The sequence below is a fragment of the Ictalurus punctatus genome, chromosome 25 (genome assembly GCF_001660625.3).
Source record: "Ictalurus punctatus breed USDA103 chromosome 25, Coco_2.0, whole genome shotgun sequence".
NCBI classification, from domain to species: Eukaryota; Metazoa; Chordata; class Actinopteri; order Siluriformes; family Ictaluridae; genus Ictalurus; species Ictalurus punctatus.
In genome coordinates this window covers 12670065-12681442 of record NC_030440.2, presented here as the reverse complement: position 1 = coordinate 12681442, position 11378 = coordinate 12670065, and the positions used below count along the sequence as shown (strand labels likewise).

General features: G+C 37.7%; 2 protein-coding genes across 5 annotated transcripts; one reads left to right on the top strand and one right to left on the bottom strand.

Moving 5' to 3' along the window:
• The first annotated feature begins 586 nt into the window (after positions 1 to 586).
• Positions 587 to 7024, top strand: stmn4 (stathmin-like 4). 4 transcript variants are annotated; one of them, XM_047150984.2, is made up of 7 exons: positions 594 to 691; positions 1451 to 1573; positions 2538 to 2606; positions 2771 to 2866; positions 3233 to 3438; positions 3552 to 3743; positions 5814 to 7024. In XM_047150984.2, exons 3-7 carry the CDS (start codon positions 2594 to 2596, stop codon positions 5871 to 5873), a joined length of 567 nt encoding a protein of 188 aa, XP_047006940.1. In that variant the 5' UTR covers positions 594 to 691; positions 1451 to 1573; positions 2538 to 2593; the 3' UTR covers positions 5874 to 7024. The 4 variants fall into 4 exon arrangements, with proteins under 4 accessions (XP_017310917.1, XP_047006940.1, XP_047006939.1 ...); XM_047150983.2 differs by having other exon boundaries at positions 1451 to 1598; XM_017455428.3 differs by lacking the exon at positions 1451 to 1573 and having other exon boundaries at positions 587 to 691.
• A 170-nt stretch (positions 7025 to 7194) lies between these two features.
• il17a/f3 (interleukin 17a/f3) lies at positions 7195 to 10559 on the bottom strand. Its single transcript, XM_017455432.3, has 3 exons — positions 10434 to 10559; positions 9975 to 10198; positions 7195 to 7546 (listed from the first exon to the last, which is right to left on the bottom strand). Exons 1-3 carry the CDS (start codon positions 10446 to 10448, stop codon positions 7306 to 7308), a joined length of 480 nt encoding a protein of 159 aa, XP_017310921.1. The 5' UTR covers positions 10449 to 10559; the 3' UTR covers positions 7195 to 7305.
• Between the last annotated feature and the right edge of the window lie 819 nt (positions 10560 to 11378).

Genomic DNA, 11378 nt, shown 5'->3' with positions numbered 1-11378 from the left:
CATATTAAAGAATTTTCAGATGTCATCTAATGATAATTAAGGCTGTCATAAACAGCTTTTTTTAAGTTATTTTTTATTTTCAGATATGTATCTTACAAATGTAACAAGCAGGTTTTTTTTAATTGGCATGAAAAAGTATCAGAAACTGAATAGAGGAGATGTTATTGTCTATTTGCTTTTTCTAGAGAAATTGAAATGGCATAAATGAGTTTAAGAATAAGAATTTCCTTATTAAATTTGTGCAGTACAAAGCAGGCTTAGAGCCATTTCCAGCACTACAAAGGCAGTTATAGTAAATTATTGAAATAAATAACCCAGTGGCTTGAGAGGCTAAAAGAACCCAAAGAACGATGCAAAAAAGTAAGTCGTCACCCCATCCCTCTTTTCCACACACACACACACACACACACACACACACACACACACACACACACACACACACACACACACACACACACACACACACATATATATATATATCCCTCTATTGCTCTATTGCTGCCCCTCCTTTCCCTCCATCCTCTGAAAGCACTGTGCTCCTCAGCCAATAGCAGCCTTAGCTGGTGATGTCATGCATTAGGAGTGGTAGTGCTGCTGATGCTGCTGAGCTCTTGTATCCGAGGACGTGCAGACTCTGAGAAAAAGCAGGAGAGAGGGGGACGACCATTACGGACATTATTAAGGAGACTGGGTAAGTGTGCACTGTACCAAAAACAAACCACCCAGTGACTTTTTTGAACATTTATCTAACCTTTCAAAATGTTCGGATTAGACTGATTTAACAAAGGACTGATTGTGCTGCATCAGAGATCACTAATGAAGATTGTTCACTAATGTAATGTCTGTGCTAATGCAACATTTTTGTTTAGTCATTAATAATGTACGTGATGCAGCTTGTGTGTATATGTGAAAGTCAATGCTGAAATTTATTGGTGAATGAGGATGTTTGTTGTTGTACTCACTGATTGATATTTTATGGTCTAGGAAGAGCATGATACTAACTACAGACTGGCATCATGCCTGTGTGCCATTTTGGCCTCAGAAGCCGATTGTTATGTAATACATTTAAAGTGGGATTTACAGGGAAAAGTTGCATGTGTAACAATTATGCTCAAAATTTCAATAATATCAGTGTATGATAGCTGGTAGAGATGGAACCCAGTATCGGTATCGGGTCTGATAGCAGCAAATCATGGTGGATTTGATATCAGATCTTTTAACAAATGGCAAAGATTGAATTTGGATTTTTTGAGAGAGTGTGGGGAAAAAAAAACAGAAAAGTAAATACATAAATACATTCTAAATCTTAGTAGTTTGCAAATTCAATTTCAATATAATTCAGTTTGATTTGTGTAGCACTTTTAACAATGGACGTTGTCTCAAAGCAGCTTTACAGAAACATATGAACACAGGATACAGATTTTAAGTGTGTGAATTTATCCCTATTGAGCGAGCGGGTGGTGACGGTGGCGAGGAAAAACTCCCTAAGATGATATGAGGAAGAAACCTTGAGAGGATCCAGACTCAGAAGGGAACCCATCCTCATCTGGGCAAAGAGAACAATATCAGATGGGTATCGATATCGGCTCATACTTAAGGTTTCAGTATCATTATTGGTATCGGAAAAAGTAAAAGTGGTATTGTAACATGTCTAGTAACCTCCAAGCGCAGCCGTGGCTCTTCTCTCCATTCCACTGACAAGCTGTAAATAAACAGCCACGTCTGCAGGAAGTGGATATTGATCAGCACTCCGTGTATATAGGAGGTTGCACAAGGTTAGCGTGTGTGTGTGTGTGTGTGTGTGTGTGTGTGTGTGTGTGTGTGTGTGTGTGTGTGTGTGTGTGTGTGTGTGTGGGCTTGGGTGGGGGGATGGGGGGATGGGGGGTGTCTCCCACTTTCAAAGGCATGTGTCACTATTATGCATAATCATATGCCAAGACAGGTGCATGAGAATTTTTTTCTGCATGTTATATGGGTCATATCATGTGTTTATGTAATTATGAAATGAAACCCAGAGCACATATCACTGACCTGAACCCTTTTGCTGACCCTCATCTGAATTTACATTATTCCCTCAGCAGGTGTCAGGACAAAATCACAGTGTAGTCAGTCATCCTCATCATTACACTCATTACACAATGAGATGTGGATGTGCTGTTACCATGGATTTGGGGCAAAGTAGCAAACAACATCAATATTCAATATCGATCAATTGATTTATTGATTTATTGATTGGTCAGTGTGTTGATAGATGTCTTGAAATGAAATATTGAATAAAATTTTTAAAAAGTGTGGGGAAAACACTACGCAAAACACTAGCATTAATTAGGATCAACATTTTGGATTATACTATCATTATATCATTAGTCAGAAGTATTGGGGAAAAGATATATTTAACATAATCAATAGCCAACAAGTTTTGCTCATGAGGTTATTTGATGCTTACTTTAAGTGCAGTTGATGAAGAAAGAAACATAATCCTCTCTCTCTCTCTCTCTCTCTCTCTCTCTCTCTCTCTCTCTCTCTCTCTCTCTCAGTGAAAAGAGCCGATTAAACTTCCTTGCTAGCTACGTGAAGAAAGAAAACGAACAGTATGACCCTGGCAGGTATGTTGACTGGTTGCATTATTCCACAGGTCATGTTCATTACAGTTTTACTCCACATGGCCTAAAGATAAATGACCAAGTTGTTCCTAATGCTGTTTGTAGTTCCTCTGAAGTGAAGGAACCACTTTGTAGACGCTTTGTTGACATGACTGTTCTCCCTTAAGCATATCGAGACAAGCTGAAGGAGCTCCCTCTAGTGTCACTATTCTGCTCCTGCATCAAGGAAGACATTACAGAGAAGCCGACCTACAAAGCTGAAGGTAAATGGCCTCCTGTGTAGCCTGGCAACTCTTAGCTCATTTTACCATCACTCAATACATTTACTCACTTGGTTACAGTTCATTATATTTATACTAACCACAAAGTCTTTAATTTTTCACTATCACTATAAATAAGCATTGTTTAGCTCTTCATGCTTTTAAAAATACTAGATATTGTATTTTTGGTATGTTGCTTTACAGTGATTTTAAGATATTTATCTGCCTGCATTGTTTGACTTTCTTTTCATTTTAAAGTTATGGTACTCTGACACCTGTTACCTTCCTTCTAATTTGGGGTGGGGGGGGACCACTTGTCCCTGTCTCATTTGTAATATTATAAATAAGATTTGAATCATTCTCTGATAGATGCAGTGGACCTGAACTGGTGTGAGATCAAGGACGTTGAAGTGATCGAGCTGAACAAGCGTGCATCGGGCCAGGCATTTGAAGTGATCTTGAAACCCCCGTCATTCGATGGCGTGCCAGAGCTGAATGCCACCATGCCACATCGCAAGGACCCCTCACTGGAGGAGATCCAGAAGAAGCTGGAGGCTGCTGAGGAGAGACGGAAGGTTAGAATGCACACACACATACACACACACAAACACACGCACACACACTGTCTTTGTCTCACACACATAATCTCCAGACAATAAGATATTAACACACATAAGCCTCCGCTCAGTTCCAGGAGGCAGAGTTGTTGAAGCACCTGGCTGAGAAGAGAGAGCACGAGAGGGAGGTCATCCAGAAGGCCTTTGAGGAGAACAACAACTTCATCAAGAACGCAAAGGAGAAGCTGGAACAGAAGATGGAGACCAACAAAGAGAACCGCGAGGCCCTGCTGGCCGCAATGCTGGAGAGACTTCAGGAAAAGGTATCGTGTAAAGAAAATAGCCGCCATGTCTGAATTTCACCATATTCACCATATAGTGCACTATTTGGGGTGTGGCCATTTTGTAGTGTCGTCCAAATGTGAATATTCCCTGGACAGTGCACTATATTATTTCCCAAATATGCACCATAAAATTTGTAGCAATTTCTTTTTCAGGATGGATTCTCTAGCCTAAAGATACACATTTCAAGCCAATTGTTAGTGGTGTATTTAATCCAGAAAATCACTTTTAATACACCGATACCGATAAGCGATTATTCAGAGTGATATCGACTGATACCGATAACCGATACTGATAGTCCTGCCTTTCAAACCTTCTTATGAATTAATAATAATCCATTTATTAAATATATTTATATATAATAAAATTTATTTATTAATTCTGAAGGAACTGTAAATATAAACTTTATTCTCTCCATTTGAACAATTTATTTCACAGTAACTGGTCTCATAAGCAGAAAACACATTACTCACATTAACATGAACACATGACCTAAATTCTGAAGATTAAAGTAAGATTATTAACTTATTGAATGTTATTAATTCATATTAACATTGACTGAATTCTAAAAGACCTCCTGTTAGTCTCACATTCACTCACCACAACAAAAGCATTTCTACTTCATCACTGAACATCAAATTGGTAATATACAATATCAACTTTATATATAATAACATTAACTGGATATGAAATATACTACTCTACAAATATATTTTTCTGCGCAATATATACTTTTTTGTCAACTCATCTTCATTTAAATCTTTCAACGGTGTACTGGCCCTTTAATTCATTGTGAGGGCGAGCGAGCAGTGTGTGTGTGTGGGGGGGGGGGGGGGGGGGGGGGTATTTGATATAGTTATTTGATACATACAAACGATTTTTGTTGATTTGCTCACATTTCTAGATGTGCATCAACCATGAGGCAGCGTGCTCACTGCCACCTCATGAGTTATTATTGCACCTAGTGGTCTAAATTGGAATTGCAACAAGCCCTAAGAGAGATTTGTAGGGGCAGGATATTTCCTGGCCCATACTCGCTCTGTGAACATTTTCAGTCGAACAGGTGGAACAGACAGGACAGGTAATGACAGGGTTGCTAGATTGGAATAGTTAAAAATTAATAATAAAACCTCACAAATTCTGCAATATGGCAACATATACAGTAAATGCAGACAGTGTGTCTATGATGTAGAGAACAATTTCTCTTAATTAATCTTATAACAATTTAACATACATTGCAGATACAAGATACATATCTCCATTTTCCAATGCCAAAAGGTTTGGGGTTTGTTTTGAGCCTTTTGTGTGGTTTTTGAGAAATTGGGATGTCAACTCTGTTCATTTATTATATTTAGCTGCTAGACTCAAAGATTAAACACTGTATGTTGTTGACTCTCAACTGCCTTTTGCAGAGTTACTCTAATGGCCTTAATGTTGCCCTGCCTGACCAAAATCCCTGGTCACTATCTGCTGCTGGTCGGGTCTCTTGAGCAAGACCCTCATCTGCTCTGAATATAGACAGATACAGTAGCTGAGACCGACACCATAGTTATCGTAAGAGTTCTTAGCTTCCTAAAGGGGTTTTACTTCAAATCATCACTGACTGAGTAATACCCTGTTATAGGGCTGTAAATAGAAGGTTGGGAACAAACTAAAGAGCTGTAGGTTTAACCTTCTTTTCTAATATAAATGATGCCAGATAACTTTGAAACATTAGACTTTTATGGTTAAGACATTGGACTACTGATCAGAAGTTCAAACCCCAGCACCGTCAAGCTGCCACTGTTTGGCCCTTGAGCAAGGTTCTTAAATGAAACAAATGTAAGTCGCTTTGTATAATGGGGTCTGCCAAATGCCATAAATGTAAATATGTCCTCCCTTCAGCAGTGGCATAACTGTAATGTTATATAATGTATAATAATGTAAATAATGTTTTATTGCCTAGAAATGTTCTTTCTCTTGAATATGAGAAGTTTTGGAGCCCAATACTGAGGCTTTTTTTTTCAGCTGTCCTTAATTACTCTAATGAGGACTGTTTTTGATGCTTTTAGGACAAGCACGCAGAAGAAGTGAGGAAGAATAAGGAGTTGAAGGAGGAAGCTTGCCGATAGAGTGGTGGAGGAAAAGCGGACTGTGTTTGGGATGGTTTTTAAAAAAAAAGTAGGACGAGAGGGAGATCAGTAAAAGAAGACATCACTTCTCATTAAAGTATTGGAGGCGAATAGTGGACATTGCTAATGGCAATTTAAAACTCAACAAAGCTTTTTTTTTTCATGGGGTATAAAATGTCAAAATTAATAACTGTCTGGACAACAATGCAAAGTGTGCCGAATTTCTAGTGTCAAACGTTCAGGTGGCAGATATCAGCAACCGTTTAGAAAATCAATCCTTTGTACGTACTGAGGTGATGATGTAGAAGACAGAAGAGAAACAAGAAATAGCTAATAAATAATGCAAACGTACAGACGTTGAAACTTACGATCAGTACTTTGGGGACAAGACAACCAGATATTGCACTTCATAAATGTCTATACACATTGCAAAAAAAAATATAATAAAAATAATAATAATAATAATCTGCTTTTTCTTAAATGTATGCCATCTAGCAAAGCAAAGCGCAAGCTATGCATGTTTATTCACTTACCATTTATTTATTATAGAGGCACATGTGATTTCTCAATAAAAAACATTTATAAAGGAGTTTATTCACATTGCCTTTGTTCTCTACGCAGATTTTTCTCTAAACTAACATTATGCATTTTCATGAGATTTGATGACACAAAAAAAAAATTATAAGCTCATAACTGTTATCCTCTTCAGAATGATATTCCTTAATAAATGTTTAAGCACAATTCAAAGGCATATATAAGCTAAAGGACTTTTGTTTGTATCATGCTCAAATGATAGCTAAGAAAAGAGATATCAAGAGAGCAGAGCAGGGACACAAGATGGGGAAAGAGGGAGACAGAAAGGCAGAGAGAGAGAATTAAGAAACACTTAGATGCTGTACTTATATTTTAATGAAGTGGCAATCAGAGAAGGTGCTTTAGCATTAGTTGTGAATGCTGTGATTTGTTTGGGAACGTCTATGTGTTTTTCTTTGTGTTGTCATGCCACCTGTTAATGGCAGTTAGGCCGAAGACAAAATGACAATATTGATGTGAATTGTTGAGGAAAACCCATTTGCTCTTTTTGTGGTTGTCATAAAGATCGTATTTCTGATTTGGCATGACAGTCAGTAAAACATATCTTTACTAAATGACTAATTTGTGCTTTGTCTTTTTGTTGGTCCTTTATTGTTGTTAATGAGACTCAGAACAAAAAACAGCTTAGAGTTGAGGAGACAACGCTAATGTTTGTGAAAACAGTTCAAATGTTTAGCCCCTTGACAGTGTTCTTCATGTCAAGCTCTTTATGTTTGATAGTTTCCTGAGTTGAAAAGCAAGCAATAATAGAGCAACATATGACCTTGTATAGCCTATACAGGGGGTCTTGAAGGTGTAGGCACTTTTTTTTTTTTCAGTCAAATATGGCACTGCAGCACTACATGTGAGAGATGATGTAAGGTAAAACACATGTGCAGCCCACTCTGGTGGTATATTTCTCCAGACGGAAGGAATATTTCTTCTTTTTGCCCTTTACTCTTCTGAGCACCAGGATTTGGTAGAAGATGGGTTTCGATTCCAGACCAGCGTCTTCATGTCCATCTTTATTCATGCAGCCAGTCCTTTCACACTTCGCCTCAAAGATATGGCTCGGGATGCGGGATTCGTCGTAAGAGACCCTGGGATGAGGCAGTACGTTCAAAGAGGTTAATTTCCATTGTACACCTTAACCCACAGAGCTTATTTTCTTGCCTATTACATAGTGTTTTGTGGTTATGATACTGTTTAGTAAGAAATGTATAACTTTATGTAAATCCTGACAATACAATAACTACACACAACAAAACTGACATCTAACAAGTACGAACATCTAGAATACAATCCCATTTATCTAGTATTTCCTATAAGGTTACAAACAAACTATATATAAGATTATTAAACCTTTCTCATTTCAAGCTTGAAGTAGTCTTATTCTGTTGGCAGAATTTGAAAAAATTATTTACAGTATTTACATATTTCTAGAAATAAGCAAAATTATCAATAGAATAAAAAATGTAATGCTTCTAAAAAAATTTAAAGCATTTTTTAAACTAAAAACAGATTGAGTAAGCTTATATTTGATTTACAATAATTTATATTAATCTCATAATAAGAAATATTAGATACATTTGCCCATATTCTATAGTGCACCTCAATGCCCTGTCTCTGATAATGCAGATTTAAAGCTTAGCAAAAGTCAAAGAGTTACAGCAATATACTGAGTGTATTTGAATACAGTTCCTCAACTGCTACAAGACAAGAATGATAAATAGGACGTGTGTGATGTAGTAGACTTTTAATGGGATCATGGATAACCACTAGGGTTCTTTCTCCTTTTGAATAGGCACAACCAATAAGACAGGATTGCGATATAAAAGTAGTATTTCTTGCAAACACTGTATTAAAATGTCACTACATGACTTTGTGAAACATTCTTGTTTGAGTACACACACACAAAAGCTGTTTCTCTTTCACAGCCCCCGGAAAATCAGAGCTCATATACTGTAACCACAATTGTATGCGTAAGCAGCCCACTGACTCATAACAGCAAACTAGAGGGTTTATGATCGTTTGACTATTTACTGTTTTAAATAAAACTCAAGTAAACATGTCTTGGCTGTTTTAAGTTATTAGATACCTTCAGGAGATGTATTTGAATAGATTAACTTGAGACCATCAGTGAGAATGCAAACAATGAAGCGTTTTAATAAAGTAATTTACTGACTATGCGTTCACTGCTTTAATATTCAGGTCATGTTACGGTATAACAGGAATTTAAAAAAAAAACCCTGTTATGCATGTCTGAGATTACGATCTGCTCTGTGCTGAGTAAAAGGTTAACGGCAGGTCAATACCACAAGACTGCAGTCATGCTCCCAAAATAACCGTGTACAGTTTACCCCCATTTTATGTGGACTTTTACTGTATACAGGCCACTGCCATTAGGGAATACTGTTGCCATGAAGGGGTGTACTTGGTCTGCAACAATGTTTAAGTAGGTGGTACATGTCAAAGTAACATCCACATGTTACATGCCAGGGCCCAAGGTTTCCCAGCAGAACATTACCCAGAGCATCACACTGCATCTGCTGGCTCGCCTTCTTCCCATAGTGTATCCTGGTGCCACCTTTTCCCCAGGTAAGCAGCATAAAAGAAAATGATGTAAAAGTTAACATGATTCATCAGACCAGGCCACTTTCTTTCATTGCTCCATGGTTCTGTTCTGATGCTCATGTGCCCATTTTAGGTGCTTTCAGCAGTGGCCAGGGGTCAGAATGGGCACTCTGACCAGTCTGCAGCTGCGCAGCCCCATACTCAGTGAACTGTGATCCATTGTGTGTTCTGACACCTTTCTATCAGAGCCAGCATGAACTTCTTAAGAAATTTCTGCTACAGTAACTCTTCTGTGAGATCAGACCAGACGGGCGAGCCTTCACTCCCCACACGCATCAGTGAGCCTTGGGAGTTCCTTCCTTAGACCACTTTTGGTAGGTACTAATCACTGTTTCACGGGAACAACCCACAAGACCTGTCATTTTAGAGATGTTGTCTAGTCATCACAATCTGGCCCTTGACAAAGTCACTCAGATCCTTACACTTGCCCATTTTTCCTGCTTCCAACATGTCAACTTCGAGAACTGACTGTTGACTTGCTGCCTAATATATCCCACCCCTTCTTATGATATTCACTTCACCTGATCGGTGTAAGGTTACAATCAACCAAATTGTATTAAACCTAATTCTAGACATTTTTACTCATTTCAAGTGCTAAATTTTATTATTCTACTGGCAGATAATTATGTGTCTATCTATAAATAAATGCTTAGATTTAGCATAGTGACAGTAAAACAATTCAATTTCAAGTTTGAAATTAGTTTTAAAAAAATGTGTAGAAAGACTATTAATAATCTTATATTTGTTATATTGTAGTCTTATAACAGGAAATACTAGTTAAATCTGACTAGATGTTCTGAAAGAATATTAAATACCAAAAACAAAAGTGTCTGAACACTAATTTCTCCTCACTGTATGTATATAACACCGTGTATAAATTTTAAACAGACTCACTCATAAGTCCATGGTGATATTGACTGGTTTGGAGAGATTTGGTAGGTATGTGGTTGGTTTTCTACTGCAGAATCAAAACTTATCCGCAGTTCTGGGGCCTTTCCTTTGGAGCCCCTTTTAGCTGGACCATTTTTCCAGTCCTTCTTTCCTCTGCGTCCTGCAGGAGAACGATCTGCTCCGAGCAACAGGACACCCAACGCCAACAACAGTACGACCTTGAAAAGCTTGGAGGACAGGAGAGGGGAGGAGAGGAGATTTTATTTAGTAAAGAAATGTCTTCTAAGGCTTGTAATCAATGTTCCAGGGAAACGCACCAGTTTCTATGCATATCAGTCAACATTTCTACAAACATCGTGCTCATGACAGTTTCAATGATTACATTACAGCACTCGTTAACAGAGTTTTACAGCAGTGATACTACAGCAAAATTACAGGAAAAAAGTAGATATGATAACTAACCACTGAAATGTGCATCTTGAGACAAACAGGCGTGCTGTCAGTATTGTAGACCGTCCTCAGTGTGGAACTGGTCCATTCAGCGAATAATGAGAGTTTGTGAATTCCCCCCTCTTTATATAGCTATACATGTCATGTTTTTCTTGTGTTGTGTTTCCTTCCCATGACACACTTTTTTTTTTTAAATGTTGATGAGTGGTTGAATATGTTCCAGTCTGGGCCCGTGCAAAGGAGCAACCTAAAAGCGATATGTGTAAAAATGTCTTTTCAGTTTCATTTCTAAACCATAATCTTACTCAGTGTAAAGCTTTGTTTTTTTGATTGTTTGTTTAATCCAAGATATAATAATGAAGAGAAACCATTTAATGTTGGTGGGGGTTTTTTTGTTGTTGTTGTTGTAATCAAGCATGTAAGCATAATTTATCTGTCGATGTCTTTTCTAAAATGTATGAATATCATTTTGACCTGTTTGATTCTATTGTGTTAATTCCTCCTCATCAGATACACTGATAATGCAACACAATTATATGTGAAATCATGCAGTTTCCCTAGATGTGTGCTCGACTGCACCCCCAGACACTAAAAGTGTTATTTGGCATGTGTTAGGGGTAAAATATCAAAGTGAACAAGGGAACAACCTGCCAAAACCTGAACCATGGTTCTGTACTGCCTATACAGATATGGAAGTTGGCAAATTATTATTATTATTATTATTTTTAAGAAAGGGGGTGGTTGGGGGGTTATGTGAGGTAACACCACAGAAAACACAGAACATGTCTTTCTGATTGCCTGACTAAAATTACAATGATCTATCATACTAAACACAGCTCTAAGATTCACGGCAGCATTTTATTTTAACTTCACTAACACTTGGATGGATATTTTGCCATTACTGTTCAGAAGGTTAGTTCAACCGTTCAAGATGTTTGAATTGTATTTGTCACTACA